We start from the raw sequence: 18780 nt of genomic DNA on the forward strand, positions 1-18780 counted from the left end.
AGGCTGAGGCAGGGTCAGGACCATGAGGCAGGAAGTGGATAACTGGGATCATGGAACAAGGTTGAGAGTCATGCAGGAGAGCTGTTCACAGGTTGCTTAGCTCAACAGGGAGAGCCGCCGGCCAGAGTACAGAAGGTCCTGCGTTCGATTCCTGACACTTTTCTTTCTAGCTACCACAAAGACAACCTGATGAATTCATCGTCCTAAATTATAAAAAATTTAAAGAGATCTTAGTCCAACCCCACCTCTGAATCTGTCCCCCAAAAATTATACAGCTATCTCATTGCTTAACTTATACTGCAAGATTTTTACATCTATTCTAGCAGTGCAACTGAACCGCTTACCCACGTCCATGGTCCATAGAAATCAGGTGGGATTTATACCCATGAGAGAAGCCCTGGTTAACATCTATAAGTTTTTAAACATCATAGACCACGTCTCCAACATAAATGCGCAGATGACCATTTTAGCGTAGACTTTAAAAAAGGCTTTTGATACATTGCCGCGGAGCTACTTATTCTGCGTTATACGAAGCACTGGAATCCATGGGCCCTTCCTCTATGCTATCTCAGCTTTTTACTCCACACCCTTGACACTTCTTAAACTACCTACCACATGGTTATCCCTATTCGTATCAGTAGAGAAACCAGACAGGGATGCATCCTGTCCCCGGCTGTATTTTCTTTGACTTTTGAGCCACTAGGCGTTGCCATTCATTGTAACCCAAATATAAAGGTAATAAGGATGGGGGATAGCGAATACAAAATAAGCCTCTTTGCGGATGACCTCTTACTGACCTTATCCTAGCCCCTAACGTCTTTGCCAAATTTAATGTCCATATTATACACTTGGGCAGCCCTCTCGGTCCTTAGAGCGACCATAAATAAATCAGACATATCCTTTATCAGCATCCCAGAACAATTAAAAAAAATATATTCTAAATTTCCAATTCCAGCATGTACTACATTTTATAATATATCTAGCTATCAATCTAACCATCTCAATACATTCCCTTTATAAATGGAATTATCCCTCTACTTAAGAAAATGTCATCAAAACTGGTAAAATGGGATAAACCCTCTTTGTCCTAGGTGGGTAGAATCAATGCAATTAAAATGGTAACTCTACCATGGATATGATATCTTTTAGATGTTTGCCAATTCCAATCCTTCTACCTACTATCCACAATTTCCAGCTTACCATATTTAACTTTATCTGGGCCAATAAAAGACCAAGGATTAATCATACTGTAATGCATTACCACAGATGACTGGGAGGTCTATAGGTGCCCAATCTAGTTATATACTACAAATCAACATGAATAGCTCAAAGGGACAGTATGTTTTGACAACCTAAATAGCCCACTCTGGGTGATCATTGAGAAAAGATGCATAAATCCACATCTTATACCATTCTTAACTTGGTCCATGGAACGTCTTCCTCCAGGACTGCTTTAGTTGAGCCCTCTCTCATACTATTCTTCTTACTGTGGAGAAGTACTCAATTTGAGTACAACCTGTCATCTAAAATTTCCCCATGCTAATCCTGAACCCACAGTTCCCACCAAGTCTGGATGCATCCCTTTTCAAATAGTGGAGATGCAATGAGACAAACCAATGTACACAACTTCTACAATAAGTCAAATCTTTACACCATACAACACTTTATAGCCACATTCAAGCCCCCTATACTAGAATATCAATGGATCAACCAGGTTTTCCACTTTGCTCATTCCATACCTCTACCTTCCGCAATCCCAAAGCCCACCTCATTTAAAACTGTATGCATTAATAAACCATCCCAGAGGGGAACCCTCTCATTTATATATAACATACTGAATCAACCCGTAACTGGGGAACAGCTTCTGTTTATGAGGAAGTGGGAAGAGGACCTATGGATGGAGATGACTTCTGAAAGGTGGCAGCACTGTTGCTCCACAATCTCTATAGGTAGTTGCCAAGTCCCCTTATGGATGCCTCAGTCAAAATACTACCCAAAACGTATTTAGTACCTCAGAGATTGAACAATCTTCCTCCCTGCAATGTTGCCAGGGGTGACAAGCGGTGGAGCAGCCTGAAGGTTGAAAGATTGTGGACACAAGTTCTTAATTTACTAAATCATTGGTTTGTGGGTCCGGTACCAAATTCTCCCATGATCTTCCATGTAGGAGATCGTCTGCCATGATTTAAATTTCAAGCCCATAAACTCATTCAATTCATATGAATTACCACAAGAATTCATATCGCTTCCAAATGGAAATCCTCTACTCTAATCCTTTCCTGAGTTCATCAACAGAATATCCACAATTATGATATATGAAAGGATTCATGAAATCAGAACTGACATTTTGACCAATTTCTTAAACATCTGGCAACCATGGATTGACTGTCTAGAGGTGCCAGGATATCATCCACCTAACCACCCCCAAAGTAAGCAACTCAGGGTTTTGTACTATAGATAGTCTAGGAATTTGATATGGATTTTTGACAACCCCTTGATTAACACCCTTTGTTACCCCTTTCTCGTACCCTATATATTTGAATATTCTGTTTTAGTAAAATATACAATATTTTAATAAGCAATAATTGGCCCCCTGCGAAGGGACTTAAGAATGTTGTAAAACTAATCACTGGGGATCAGCCATTCGGGATCCCCGCCAATGAACTGCTCGACCTGTCAGGCCGGACATGCTTAATAGGGGATGGCAGTGAAAGTGCCCTAGCTGGCTATTACACTTCTGTGTCAGTTCCTGGTGTCAGAGGTGGAAATGACGGTTTTCTAATAGTCGCTTCAACTCCCAATGATGAGAGTGAAGCCAACTAGGCTATTGCGCTTTTGTCCCCTACGACGCACGTCTCGCCCACTGCACTGACAGTGGGCCAGTTGATCAGCTCATTGCCGAGGATCCTGAGCAGTGGGTCCCTGGCAATTAACTACTAATGACCTATCCTTAGGAAAGGTCATTGTTAGTTTTTGCCTGGAAAAACAACCCTTTAAGAAGTAGGATCTGTGATATTTCTAAAGGCATGTCACTTACTGTGCTGCTTGGAGTATTCCCTGCTTGGCCTCTTTCTTTTGAACTCTCTGCCTTTACTGTAAAAGAATGCCGACAATATCCAGTGCTGACCAGGAGTTCACAATAACTCCTGCAGTGTTGTTTAGAGTACTGTGAAGTTCTTTTGACTAGAAGTGCGTTATAAAGTTCATTGAGGTCATCGATCATTGATAAGCCCCAGGAGGAAACGGCAGCTTCTCGTTGAGTTTGAAAACATCAGGACGCATTAGTTACACGTTCTTCATTCCTGATTGCTACAAATATCAACAAAATCCCCACGCAACTGATACAGGTGAACTGTATGTATCACCGGATGCTACTGTGAACTCCACACAATCTCTCAGGAACCCTCAGGCACTGAGACTTCCCCACCGTCACCAGTTCGACATCAAAACAAAGCTTGAAAGTAGTGTTAAAGTGTAAATATTGTGCATCTGAACTGAATTTCAATTTTTCTATCTGTAACACTTTCCTTCCTCAAATGTCTTTGTTATGTTTTTTAGAATAAAATGCTGCCTATGTAGTGACCCAGTGCTGGCACTAATGAGTGAGATTAACATCTAAGGGCATGTTCACTTGGGACGGATTTGCTGCAGAATGTTCGGACCATATCACCACAGGACATCTTGGAGGACAGGGGTGAGTATTTTCACCTCCGCTCATGGATCTGAAACTTTAAAGGGGTTGTCCCGCGGCAGCAAGTGGGTCTATACACTTCTGTATGGCCATATTAATGCACTTTGTAATGTACATTGTGCATTAATTATGAGCCATACAGAAGTTATAAAAAGTTTTTTACTTACCTGCTCCGTTGCTAGCGTCCTCGTTTCCATGGAGCCGACTAATTTTCGCCGTCTAATGGCCAAATTAGCCGCGCTTGCGCAGTCCCGGTCTTCTTCTTTTTTCAATGGGGCTGCTCGTGCTGGATGCCGGCTCCGTGTAGCTCCGCCCCGTCACGTGCCGATTCCAGCCAATCAGGAGGCTGGAATCGGCAATGAACCGCACAGAAGCCCTGCGGTCCACCGAGTGAGAAGATCCCCGCGGCCATCTTCATCAGGTAAGTAAGAAGTTACCGGAGCGCGGGGATTCAGGTAAGCGCTCTCCGGTGTTCTTTTTTAACCCCTGCATTGGGGTTGTCTCGCGGCGAACGGGGGGGGGGTTGAAAAAAAAAAAAAAACCGTTTCGGCGCGGGACAACCCCTTTAACTTTATTTAACTTTTTTAACTTTTCCATGAACGCCGCTATCCATTGGACCTTCAATAACAGTGAGCCAGGAGATTCCAAATGTCCCGCGATGATCCGGTCTTCTGTGCATGCGCCGCCATCTCTCCTTTGGTCCGCATACGCAGAAGATGGCTGAAGGTCCTTTTTGGGCCAGATCATCGTGGGACATCATGGAGGACAAGGGTGAGTAGTTTCAGCGCCGCTCATGAATGCAATCCATGAGGGGAGCTGAAGCTCTAACTTTTTTCAATTTTGTTTACTTTATTACGATTGCCACTATCCATTGGATAGCGCTGATCGCATAACCGAGAGGGGAGAATTCCAGCAGTCGCCCATGACAGCTCCAGGTTGTCGGCTACCTCTGGGAGCCGTCAGCATGGAGCTGTCACGTCATCAGCCCACGGGGCTTTAATCCTCAGGGACAGTATGTTTTTACGTCCCTGAGAATTAAAGCCCACTTAGCTAGTACATAAAAAGGTAATGGGGCCGTCACTAAGGGGTTAACCTGGATTTTGGTGTGGAATTGACCCCCTCATTGAGAAGAGGTGGATTCTGCAGCGTAAACAACAGTAAAATCGACATGCTACAGAATAAATTCCGCACTGCATGTCAATTTGCGCATGGGTTTTGTGCGGATCGTTTCCATAGTATGTAGACAAGATTTTCAAAATTCCATCCACTTTGCTGCTATTGTAAATGCTGCAGATTTTCCATGCGGAGGATCCAAATGGAAAATCCACAGCAAATTTGCCCAACGTAAACATGGCCTAAGGGGGACTGTGCCCCTATATACATATATTGTACTGCATTTCATTATATGTCTGTATTTCCTATATCTTTGCCTGTTCTTAGCAACTGGAAAATCCCCTACTGTTATGCCTAATTCACACGGGATGACTGTTGGCTAATTGATCTGGACGAGCCGGTGACATTCCCACTAGTTGTTAGTGATCGTGCAGAATGTTTAGACTGACAGATCTCTGCTGAGTATCGCTCACCACTTCACATTCTGTGAAACACTATGTGAAGCGGGGAGCGTTTAGACGCAGTGAGAAGTGAGCGAAGCAGTGAGGATTTTTCTGCTTGTTGAAAGTGAGCGACAGTGTAAATGGGCCTTTAGTCAGCACCTCTATGTTATATTAGCCCTGAATGGCAGAGGAGGGGTTGAGCCAGAAGATACCACACGCTTCTGGATAGGGAGGTAATATAAGACCCTGCACTTCCTGTTTGGGTCAGTGTCATTTAAACGGGAAAACAGTTGGCTAAACGACTGCACAAGCGCTGTCATCACCGCTAGGTTGTTGGCGCTCGTGTAGAGCATTTAGACAGGCAGATCTTTGTGAAGTGCTGAGCGGGGAGTGTTTACACTCAGCAAGAAGCCAGCGATCTAGCGATGATTTTTATTCTGGTTGATAGTGAATGACCAACGAACTTCAAATGAATAGTGCGCGATGGCGGTGCATTTAGACACAGCAATAACCGCACAAATCTGTTTGTTTGAATGCATTTTGTGCGATAGTCATCCCGTGTAAATGGCCCTTTAGTGTTGAGTTGGAGAGGAGCAAAGAGTGTAGTGAATTATCTGCTCATGTAGCATTCAGCACCCAAAGCTGCAGGATTGTTACCAGCCTGGAAAGGAGCCACAGCTTGTGTATGGAGAACAGCAGGGGTAAAGTACACCTGGAATGAGCCCATATTAAACTCCAAGGCTTGGATAAGGTACAAACATTATTGTGAGGGGATACAGGATAGTGAAAGTACATGAGAAAAGCTGGGATCAACTAAAGTAAGTCACCGTTTTAAACTGACGGCAGGTATACAGAAAAGGTCTCTAGTTTTATGAGAGATACACACATTAGGGATACTTTGGATTTTACAAATGTTGTGATTATGTGCTGTGGCTGTGCTAAAGTATTGGCTGTAACCTGCTGCTAAATGTTCAGTAAACTTCTAGTTGGTAAAATGAGTACACAGGTTGCTGGGGAGTAAAAGATGACTGGGGCAGGCCATGGCAAACCACCCCGCAAAAACAGTCTGCCAAGAAAACGTCACGATGTGACGTCACCCAAAGAGTCAGTCAGGACTAAGTGCTTGCACCAGGGGACTTTACCTTTTACTACTAGAATAGACTCTTATCACCGATCCATAGGATCGGTGATAAAAGTCTGATCAGTGGAGGTCTCACTTCTGTGACTCCCACCAATCCTGAGAATGGGGGTCCTGTCTCCCCTCTCCTTCTCACTGCAAATTCACTGCACTCCCTGAAGTGAGGAAGAGATTGAATGGAGTGGCAATAGCGTATGTGTGGTACGACTTCATTCATCCTCACTGGGACTGCCAGAGATAGCTGAGTGCCTGTACTCAGCTACATTCCTCCTAATGAAATGAATAGAGTGAGGGCGTGCATGTGTGACCACATTCATTCTGTTGCCACTACAGGTGGGCGGAGTGAGTCCACAGTGATGATAAGAGGGGGAACACAGGACCCTCATTCTCAGGATTGGTGGGGGCCTCAGTGGTGTTTACAGTGTTGCTGTTCAAGCTGGTTTATGAGCCGTCACAACAAGCTGAATAATTCACCGCAGCAGGAGAATCAAAATCTATGTATAAAGCCTTCACAGGTAAGATTTTAAAATATAACTTTTAATGAATACAATTAAAATAAGTAAGGCCAAAAAGACAAGCAAACACATAAACAAAAATTTCTACTGCAGATAACAGTCACACCAAAATCGTAGTCAACCCAGCCTATTGTTTGACTAGGACCGCCTAGAGTTATGATGCAATTAGGCTGCTTCTGGGAGACCGAATCATGTAAACTGGTCTATAATCAACAGACCTAGTTTAATAAAAGGGTGATTTGAGTCACAGTAAAACAACGGGTTAACGCCAAAAGTGACTCTAGTATACAGAGTCACTAGCAAATTCGATGGTTCATGGTTCGACGTGTTTCAGCCGTTAAATCGGCTCATTAGGAACCTGTCTTGAACCAGTTTGGTGTATAAAGAGTACTATACTTAAGTGGGGCAATACGCATAGGGTAGCCGTATCAGTGTAAAAAATCGCACCATACGCCATATCCGTGTCAAAAAGATAGCCCCCTCTAGGATAAAGGAGAGCTCCGCTACCTGACACTATATGTGGCTAGGTATCCCTGATAGTGATTCCCTAATAAGGTATCACTAGGATCAATCCCTAGTAAGACAACAGCTTGTCCTAAGTTAGTCTATCTGATAAAGGAACCTGTCTATAGTAGTTAACAGAACAAAGAGACATCTAAATGCCAATGCATAGACTACTCCATAGAAGTGGTGTGGTAATAACACCAGAAAGAAAATCAAAGTAAAAGAACAAAAAGGTTGGGTAGCATCACCCCCAGCCTTAGTGGTAGACTGGAGGCATCCCAAAGGTCACAACAAGCTGAAGTTAAAGTAGTCTTCTCTAAGAGACTGTAACCATCCCAAAAGACTTTGTACTCAAACTATAGTGACATCAAATTTTTCAAGAAACGCTTTTCAGTTAAGATGCAAGTGTTTACAGCATACGCACTGCAAGTATGTTGCTGTAGGTGATCAGGAGGTAATTTTTGAAAAAGTGAGACACTTAGTGTTCAGGAGGATCCTCAGAGGTGCCAGGACGTCTTTATACAAGAGGCTAATACAACCCCGCAATCTACATCTAGGCAGGGCATACTTTGGTATGGAGTGGTCTCCGTTTGACTCACAGCAGCACAGAAGATTTAGGCAAGAGCTATCAGCCATCTTAGGTACAACCTGACCTCTTGGAGGATTTGTGGTGTGCCACTAAATCCTCTAGCCCCATCAAGAGACGTCTCCTGGTTCTACTACTGTTTAACTATAGAACTGCAAGTTTCCCACCAAGTGTGAGTGTAACTATTGAACGTTTGTACCACTGTTAGTGATGGTTAGTATTAAGCTTGCAATGCCTCTTGGGGAGAAGAATAAAATGCATTGTATATCACCACAACAAGGAATGGGAATAACTTTATTTTACATGGCTCAGAAAAAATTAAAAGGGATGCCCCTTGAAAACGGCTCCTTTCTATAGGCCCTATTAAGGCATGTGAGCAACTCAGAGGCGTGTTCTCTGCTTCATATCCCCCTCCATATGCCAGAATGGAGATTCACTAATAAAGAGTGCCAGATTAGGTGCAACCATGTAATACACTGTCCTCTATTTCTTTTGAATGGGCGCCATGTGATATTACATTTCTGGAAGAAACTGGGCCCACAGAGTATTCAGCTGACTTTTACATTCTTAATGAGATGACCTCTTTAAACTCCATTCATAGCTGCCCTAACAGTTGCCGATAGGGATGGTATTGTAGTTGTCCTGTAACCCAAATCTTGGTGGTTTGGCATCCTAACCTAGCTTTCATTAAAGCAGATCAGTTCTTCAGCTGCTATTAGTCAAACAGGTCAATATAGTTTTGTGCCCTGTGGGTTAATAGTGTAGCGTACTTGACCCTATACAAGGTTGCCCTTAAAGAGGGAAGCTTTACACAGTCACACATTGCAGTTACTTTATCAAATGTCATTTCTTCTGATGTACTACTAAGACTAGGTGCACACATGTTCCACGTCCAATGTTGTGTACCTGATCCTGTGCAGTAAATGTCCTGTTGGGGCCCTTTATGTTGGAGAAACAGGACAAAAACTTAAGAGCAAGGATGAGATCTCATCGCCACACGATTAAACAAGGAAAGATAGAATTATCTGTGGTGGAGCATTTTTCTAGTCACGGACACAACATAGAAGATATGAAAGTTACGATACTAAAAGGCAATTTCAAATCTCAGCGTCACATAAGAATTTGGGAGAACACGTTTTTAACCATCTTTGACACTGTCAAGAATGGACTGAACCTCAGATGGGGCTTTTTATGTCAGTGGAGAATATGAGAAATCTGGAGCACAGATAACATGTCAGCCTGGTGACCCCTTAACACCAATTTAGAAACCATTAAACTTTCACATGCCTTATCAGTGGACTAATTAAGTACTTACTCCTCTGCACAGCCTGTTCTGGTATTTTTTTAAGTGCAAATTAATCACATCATGTCTGTGCCTATTCATATGTATGTGTATATACATATACATGCGTCTTCGGATCTATTTCATTATGCCTGAGGAAGAACCCTGAATACGTTCAAAAGCTCGCTATAACATCATGCATTTTTGTTAGCCATTAAAAGGTATCATATCTACGAGATTACTTGTTTTCTCTTGCTGAGAACAATCCCCAAAACATCCATATTACGTCTGCAAAAAAATGATGTTTTTTCATGCACGTGCAGTTCTGTGTGGCTCCATATTTAGTCTGTATTCCGTCCGTGTGTCCGTTTGACACCCTTTTCTCTCCCCTTTGGCTTGCAATTAGTTTTTTGTTTCACACAGTCCATGTCTGCGTGAAAAACTTAGTAGTGTGTGTTGCCTCATTGAGTAATATGTGTCGGTATGATGTCCGTGTGTAGTCCATTTTATTTTATAGGCTAACAAAACGCTAGTATGCCTGAGGCCTAATAGTGGTAGTGTGGATAATAAGGCTCTCAGACTGATAAAGCCTATGTGACACTAGGGGGCCTTGTCGAGTATACTCTGTGCCACATCTGTTTTCCTGTTTCAATCTTGCAGAGCGTGGCAGTTTATAAGCAATGCACCCACGCTGTCCATCTGTGGTTAAGGTTACTTCTGCATTTTATATAATACTCTCATTTAGTATTTTCACCCTACAGATACAGGCTGGGCCACATAAAAGTAACCCGGCACTGTAGCTTTAGAAAATCTGTCTTTTGCTGCCTGTAGTAATCAATCACAGTGCAGCTTTCATTATATCTCAGGGGTATAGGAGGGAAATTTGCTGATTATGGGGGTCTCACCGCTGAGATCCTCACAATCTTGAGAATGGGGTCCATTGTCCCACATCTGCTTGTCACTGCTAGGTTGCTGCTCCCCTGCAGGAACGTCAGAATAAATGGGGTGCTGGCCAAGCATGTGTGGCTGCCGCTCTATTCATTTCAATGGGGCTGACAGAAATACCCAAGCACTTGCCGCTTAGCTATCTCCATCAGTCCCATTAAAAGTGATCACCCATTCTAAGAATCATTGGGGGTCTCAGCATTGAGACCCTCTTTAATCATCAAGTTATCCCTTATCCTGTGGATAGGGGATACATTGTGATCTTGGTACAACCTCTTTAAGGTGACCATAGATATTAGATGAATTTTTGCAGAATACACTGATTTTAGCATGAGCAGATCATTTTTCTAATGTGTATGGACATGTTCTGACTCTACGCTGGCGGCAGATATTGAACTTCAACATGCTCAATCTTTTTGCTCTTAAGGAAGATATGTCACCAGATGTCTGGCTTATTCCCCTCTCCCTATTGAGAACATATATACTATTGGCTAAGCCATGCATTCATCTAAGAGCTATTAAAGGGAATCACCACAGCCTAAGCCCATACAACTACATATACACTGAATGGCCACTTCATTGTGGACATCCATCTAGTTGTGTGTTGAGCCTCCTTTGACCATACTATTTAAATGTCCATCTATAGGTATCAGCAGAACCAGGATGTACCAAGAAACCCTTCTCCACACTATTACTCAACCTCCGCTAGTCTGACCTGTTGACAGGAAGGGGTTGATTGATTCATGCTGCTTGCACCAAATTCTGACCTCCCATCAGCACGGTGCAATAGAAATCTGGATTCATCTAAGCAGATGATGTTTTCCGCTGCTCAGTCATCCAATTTAAGTTAAGGTACCTTTAGACAGCAATGGCACTTAAAATGCTTATCGGTCGTTGTAACCCATCCGCGCTAAGGAACGAGTTATGCATTCGGACATGTTAGTTGGGGCACCAGCGATGTGCGGCTGCCATTTGCTTGACTATCATTGCCAAGTTGTTAATGTCAACAGAATCCCCTTTTTCTTCGATCACGCTATTCTCAGTATACTATCCACACCGCTGCACGAGAAAACCCCACAAGGTTGGTAGCAAAATCCTGGCCGCGATTAGTCTAGTTGGAAGTCACTCTGCTGGATTTTCCCATCCAATGTGGATTCACTTTGAAAGCGGTCCATGGACCACTGGTCATGATTTTATTTTGCACCCCGGGGTTGAAACTCTAATTTCAATACACGGAAGTTCCAATTGTGAAAGGGCCGGGGTCTCTGATGAAGTGGCCATTCAGAGTATAAAAATGAATGTAGGCATTAAAGCCACCTCCCCCTCGGTGGATCGTTAATAAGATAGAAAAAGTGAAAAATGAAAAGTCCCTTCAGGACATAATATAACATGTTGCTTTATTTAGACATTTCTGACAGAACCTTAATGAACACTTTCCTTGTATCCCCCAGTGACCGGTACAAGAAGTTGTTCAGCGTGAAATCATTCTGATGTGTATGAAATTGTAGGAGAGCGTCTATATATTTCTAGCTCTTGATCATTACAATATGACATTGATTTATATGTAATCTGGGGACGGGGTGTCGGAGTATAGAGAGAGCAATTTAAAGTATATTTCCCACAAGTCATTAGAAATAAGACATAACTCTGCAGGTTCTGACCCAGCGGGATATGGATTTTGTTTTAGTTCAGTCACTTTCTGTAAGCGTTCTACACATCCACAATACATTCTTATTGTACTACAAACACTAAGTATGATTTACTAGACTATATTGTACAGTGATCGACAAGACAGGTAGATAGACAGCTTTAGAGGAGAAGGGATTACAGAACTGGGTTCTCACAATTAGAAGAAAACAGAGTTAATTATCTTCTTGATATGGATCGTTAAATCTTGTCATTGCATTTCATACTATATTGATAATTACGTCATTAATTGCCTGCCAAGTCTTTTCAATCGGATGCAAAAGTTTATTAAAATGACACAAAATGGAAAAAGGACATGACACAACACCATATGTATCGCAGGAGGCATCTGTTGGGTCAGTTAATTGATCAGACTAATCTCTTACTGGGAGGCAGCTTGCTTTATCAGAAAGTTTCCTTCTGTTATGTTTTCAATGGAAGCATACAGGTGATTGGATGGGGGGCTGGCGGTGGGGGCGGGCTTCCACACATACCTTAAATGAGGATTTTGCTGCTAAAACATAACTTTATTGACCAACAGGGTCACCAATACAGTCCCACTTTCTAGCTTTCAATAGATGAGCAGAGGTAGACAACAGCCACGGCTATGTTTTGGCTGGAAAAGCTTTTTAAATCACCCCCACACAGTGCCCCTCGCAAGCCTCCCACAGCCCTCTGCCATGTGTTTTTATTACATCACTTCCCAAAAAGCACCCTATGCCTCCTGTGCACCCCAGAAGCTCGCACAGTCCCTCATGAACTTTTCGACAGCACTCCCAACCCCAGAAACTCCCCTTTACCTCCATATCTGCTCTTCACTGCCTGCAGCTGTATAGATTTCTGGAAACACTGCTCTCTTCAGGGCCTGACTCTGCTAGTGAGTCATGTGACCAACTTTGTGATGTCAGACCAACTTTACCCCACACCACTCTAGCCTCTTCCCAGTGGAGACAGCCAGTAAGCAGCCAGGAAGAATGAAGGTGAGGCAAGTATAGTATTTTTTTTTTTTCTTCTGACAGCTGACCAGGCGGTAGTGTAGGAAACCGGGTGACCATGGGAGGGCGCCCTAAACCTTGGTGTCTCCCAGGATAGCTGGCTGACATTTAACAGCTCTGCAAATGTATTCTGCCGCAGAATTCCATACAGTAAAAAAACACTTAATGATACCGCCTGCATGGAGGCCACATATATAGGGGTCTATGGGACCATTTCATTAGTTGCACCAGGATCTCTCTCTGTGCATATGATAACGTAGAAGCAGTGTAAACAGTACCTTACTGTTGGTGACCCAATTCTTATTCCTATAGGCAAAGCGGCTTATTTTTGAAAATCTAGAGCTCATGCATATGTCCATATTACTATATGTTACAAGGATTAAGTTGTACAGAGCCATAATCCTGAACCGAAGACGTTTAGTGGGACACATTGTACATTCCCATGCCTCTGATTTTATATGGAGAAACACAGTGGAGTTTTCTTACAGATTCTTATGAAATCTGAGATTAAAAAAAAGTTGTTTAGACAGATGTTGCATTATAGATAAAGTCTTAGGTAATAAAGCTTCCACAATACAGTGCCTACAGATCCACAGTATAGAACTATAGGCATTCTGTGTGTGGTGTGGCAATGTCTGCCTGGAGGTATAGTCAGCAACGTCACAGCAGCTCACTAAGTCTATGTGAAAGTCTGAATAACTTTTATTTTCTTGAATAGTCAGCAATAACCTAGCCACTGGCAGCACATACACTTTGTGCTATAAACACAACAAACACTTGCCCGTCCAGGCGCTAACTAAACAGTAGTTTTCTCACTCACTACTAACACTGTGGTCTAGCGCCACTACACATACCCAACTGGGTGTCAGTCTAGGGGTGTCCTTCCCCGTAAGTCTCATGGCCGTACCACAGTCTGGTCTCCCACAGATGTCAGGCTTTCAGCCTCCTCTTAGCCTCCCTCTTAGTGAGTAGCTCCAGCTCTTTCTCAGAGCCTCACCTGGCTCTGGCTTACAGCAGCAGCGCTGCCCCAGCTTTCTCAAAAATAAGCCGATCAGTGGTTGTTTCCTGCTTAAACCCCCAGTAATCAGCTGTATTATCAATTACCCTACAGCACCAACACAGGGAAAATGAAGTGTTACATGGCGCTCTTCCAAAGCAATGGACTGTGTAATACAGAGACACAATTCGGGTCCCCCAGATGCTTTTTAATGCTATTTTTTATTCTGGCTAATAGATTAACTCATATTTTCATAACGGACTTTTTAAAAATGTGTTTTCTAACCCACAGAACCACTTTAACAGTTAGTTTTGTAATAATTCTATAATTTGTCTGGAAAACTGGTTCACTTTTAATCTCCAAAAAAAGAGAGAATAAAGTGTTAAAGCAATAAGTTATGTACTTGATGCAATGTGTAATTATTGTGTTTTCAACTAGTATTTCTTCTGCAGAACTTGGGAAATAGGCAGCATACAGTATATTTTGTCTAGCAATTATCCCCGGCATGAGGAGACTGACTGGCACCTCCTAATATAAGCAAATGGAAAAGTGTTCTGCTAACTTGTTGTGCAGAAAATAACTGGGATATGCAACTCGTGAAGGTGACTATTAATGTAAGTATATGCTTATTTATACTTATGCTTGAACAGTGGGCGGTGACTAACAGAATGGTATTTTACAAGGAGAAATGCAAAGTCCTACATCTGAGCAAGAAAAATGAAAAAAGCACATACAGAATGGGATGAGTAAGCAGCAAAAGTGAAAAAGACTTGGACATACTAATAGATCATAGACTGAACATGAGTCAACAATGTGGTGCAGCAGCCAAAAGGGCAAACACAATTCTGGGATGTATTAAGGGAAGCATAAAGTCTAGATAACTTAAGGTAATTATCCCCCTCTATTCTTCCTTAGTCAGACCTCATCTGGAATACTGTGTCCAGTTCTAGGCACCCCACTTTAAAAAAGACATCAACAAACTGGAGCAAGTTCAGAGAAGAGTTACCAGGATGGTGAGTGGTCTGCAAATCATGTCCTACGAGGAACGGTTAAAGGATCTGGGAATGTTTAGCTTGCAAAAAGAAGGCTGAGAGGAGACTTAATAGCGGTCTACAAATATCTGAAGGGCTGTCACAGTGCAGAGGGATCAGCCCTATTCTCATTTTCACAAGGAAAGACTAGAAGCAATGGAATGACACTGAAAGAGGGGAGACACAAATTAGATATTAGACAGTAAGGGGGATCAATGATTGGAACAGGTTACCACAGGAGGTGGTGAGTCCTTCAATATAAGTGTTCAAACAAAGGCTAGACAAATATCTGTCTGGGATGATTTAGTGATCCTGCACTGAGCAGGGTGTTGGACCCGATGACGTTGGAGGTCCCTTCCAGCTCTACCATTCTATGACTTTATAATGGTGGCACATAGGCTGCCTGGTATGCACCCGTTTCTGGACCAACCACTTTTGACCGATGATGTCAACCACTACCAGTGCCCACGTTATAGGGGTCCAGTGGGCCTTAGAAATATGTGCCAGTTAATTTGATGTTTATGGGATAATATATATATATATATATATATGTAATATATATATATATATACATATACTGTAGTTGTGCATTACACAGAATGACCTGCAGAGTGTGCTAGTCAGGCACTCTGATATCTCAAAGAGGGAAAGAGAGGGTTAACACCCATGGTGTAGCAAGAATTTGCTACAAAAGAGGCAGTTTCTGCATGAAGCAGGGGAGACGCTGGCTGAGAGAGCCAGAGAGACAGCTCAGTGGAGCTGGAAGGGCTGCTAGCCCCAGGGTCTAGTGCAGACCAGGAAAGGTGGAAGGTGTTCCTCAAGCGGTTAGAGGAAGATACACAAACTAGAAGAGACCTGTCAGAGCAGACTCCAACACTTCAGGCTGAGGTATCGGTCCTGGAAAAGAAAATGGAGAAGATTGCCGTGTGTTTGGATTCTGTTGAAGAGCAAAAGAAAAAAAGTTCAAAATGAATTAGAAGCTGCAAATCAACGGTATGAAGAAAAAGCAGCTGCTCATGACAAATTAGAGAAGGCTAACACTAGACTTCAGCAAGAATTAGAAGATATCAGTGTGGATCTGGATCACCAACATCAGATTGTGTCCAACGTGAAGAAGAAACAGAAGAAGTTTGATCAATTGCTTAGTGAGGAGAAAACCATTTCTGTAAAATATGCAGAAGAACAGGATCGTGCGGAAGCAGAGGTTCGTGATAAAGAAACCAAAGTGATCTCCTTGCAGCGCACCCTGGAAGAGGCTTTCAAAGTTAAGGTTGAGTTAGAAACACTTAACAATCAGTTGTGTTCAAGTCTGAACATGGAGGAACAGAAGCAAGAGAGGCTTCAGGATGAGCTGGAGAGAAAGTCAGAGGACTTAAAGGGACAGCGTGCGATCGTCCAAGCATCACAAGACATAGCTCAGGTGAAACTCCAGCTGTCACAGGTACAAGTAGAGATGGAGAATGTCAAAGCTATGGCTAGAGTGAGAACACCAGGCAAGAAGCCGAAGATAAAGTGAAAAACCAATGGCAGGATGAGGTATCCCAGCTACAAAAGAGCTTATATGAGGAAGCTAAAATATATGTAGCTCAAGTCCAAGTGTGAGGGTATATGTATATATTGCCATATGTTTTTTATGCTTTTATAGCTGTATGCAAATTCTATTCAATGTTAAAATGAGAAAAACTTAATATGTAGCCTTAAAGGGGTGGTCTCGCGAAAGCAAGTGGGTCTATACACTTCTGTATGGCCATATTAATGCACTTTGTAATATACATCGTGCATTAAATATGAGCCATACAGAAGTTATTCACTTACCTGCTCCGTTGCTAGCGTCCCCGTTGCCATGGTTCCGTCTAACTTCGGTGTCTTCTTGCCTTTTTAGACGCGCTTGCGCAGATGCATCTTCTCCCTTCGGCTGGTCTTGGAAGCATCGGAGTTTTGGCTCCGCCCCCTTTTCGCGTCATCGCGTAGCTCCGCCCCCGTCATGTGCCGATTCCAGCCAATCAGGAGGCTGGAACCGGCACACGTCATGGGGCGGAGCTACGCGATGATGCGTACAAGGGGGCGGAGCCAAAATGCCGATGCTGCCGAGCGGAGCCGAAGGGAGAAGAAGGGAGAAGACGGATCTGCGCAAGCGCGTCTAAAAAGGCAAGAAGACACCGAAGTTAGACGGAACCATGGCAACGGGGACGCTAGCAACGGAGCAGGTAAGTGAATAACTTCTGTATGGCTCATATTTAATGCACGATGTATATTACAAAGAGCATTAATATGGCCATACAGAAGTGTATAGACCCACTTGCTTTCGCGAGACCACCCCTTTAAAAATCATATCACATATGCCAAGGCTTTGGAAGGCTGAGAGAGATGTGTCCAGAAATTCAGAGATGATACAGAACCGGATACGAAGGCCGCGTGCTTGGCTGTTTTCCCAGAAGCACCGTATCAAGATAATGACTGTTTAACTACGTATATGACTATCAGTGCCTCAGGCGGAAATGCGGACATCACATATATGGTTATGCGGTGGATATGAGCCAATGAGACCATTACCCATTACTAGTGACGTGACCAAAGGGTATAAGACCCCATGTAATCTGTAATAAAGTGCGCAGTTATTTCCCCGTGTAAGGAACTATACCAGACCTCTGTGTGTGGTGTCTCTTCTTTACCGCCGGCAGCGGGGCATTGGGGTGGGCCTGATTGGTGCTGTATGCAGAATTTCCCTGACACAAGAGCTGAAACAGAAGCAGATGAAACAAATGATGAATTTGCAGCAGGACATACATGTTCTAAAACAAAAAAATGAAAGTCTTAAAGGGTCTGTTGACTTGCAAGACAAATTATATCAAAATCTTCTTTGCAGAAGGATAGAGACTGTGTTCTAGAAGAATCCAGAACATGGAGTGAGATGTTCACAGATGCAATGCAGAAAAAGGAAATGGAGGTATTGAAGGAGAAACTTTCTGACACTGAAGAGTTGAAAAGAGAGTTACATGAAGTATGTCGTCTTCTGGAGCAGGAGAGGCGGCAGCAGAATCAGTTGAAAGAGACCTGGCACAAAAGCAAGTGAACGGTTTACAGAGTCTCAGGGCTTGATGAAGTATAAAGAGGCTGAGGTCCAGAGGTTGCACAGAAAACTGACAGACCTGATGGTGGCCAATCAGCAGATGGAGTTAGAGATGACGCAGATGCAGGAAGAGCTTGTAGTGGCAGAGTGTGCCAGAAGACAAGAGCAAAAATAGAGAGATGAACTCACCAATTAAATTGCAAGTAGCAGTAGTGAAGATGCTCCAGTTGTGGAAGAAGAGAGACTGTTAGAAGCCAGTACGACACAACTAGAGGAAAATGAAATAACTGGGAGAGTGTTTGCGGTTCTCACTGTCTTATATGTGGAGACCATTCAGAGTTGAACAGATCTCTGTGTATTCTGTTACTCTGAGACCTTTAGATTGATTTAGGGCCGGCTTGGCCTGTCCAGTTGTTTTTCCGCTTTCATTGTGCTAATAGAGTTGTGAATTATCTGAAATGTTTGAAGACAGACTATATACAGCCTACCCTCAAAGCTCATCGGATTACAGTATGAGGCCGACAGGGGTTTCAAGAGAAGCAGCACTGGCCACACCACGTCCTGGCCACTAGGCTCTGTTTTCCTTGTTGCCAGAAAAGATTGATAAATCTAGGATGACTTCCCGCACAGTACAGGCACTGGTGCAAACAGAGTATTCTATGTTGCCTCCAATGACCCCAAATCTAGTCCTCGCAGCTACCCTAGTAGATAGGGAGATGCCTCATCCACCTCCCAGGTCCAAGATCTTATATGTTCTGCCTGTAACTTGCTGTCATAACTACAA

The 18780-nt window shown here is 43.1% G+C and overlaps 1 protein-coding gene across 1 annotated transcript in view; it reads left to right on the forward strand.

The window, feature by feature from the left end:
- The first annotated feature begins 3623 nt into the window (after positions 1–3623).
- The window catches only part of LOC136577889 (myosin-11-like), a 32037-nt gene continuing 16880 nt past the window's right edge, over positions 3624–18780 (forward strand). Inside the window, exons 1-2 of the mRNA XM_066577809.1 lie at positions 3624–3694; positions 15809–16367. Coding sequence (XP_066433906.1) covers positions 3624–3694; positions 15809–16367 — 630 coding nt within the window. The remainder of the gene's footprint in view (positions 3695–15808; positions 16368–18780) is intronic.

Source organism: Eleutherodactylus coqui, chromosome 8 (assembly GCF_035609145.1).
Source record: "Eleutherodactylus coqui strain aEleCoq1 chromosome 8, aEleCoq1.hap1, whole genome shotgun sequence".
NCBI lineage: Eukaryota > Metazoa > Chordata > Amphibia > Anura > Eleutherodactylidae > Eleutherodactylus > Eleutherodactylus coqui.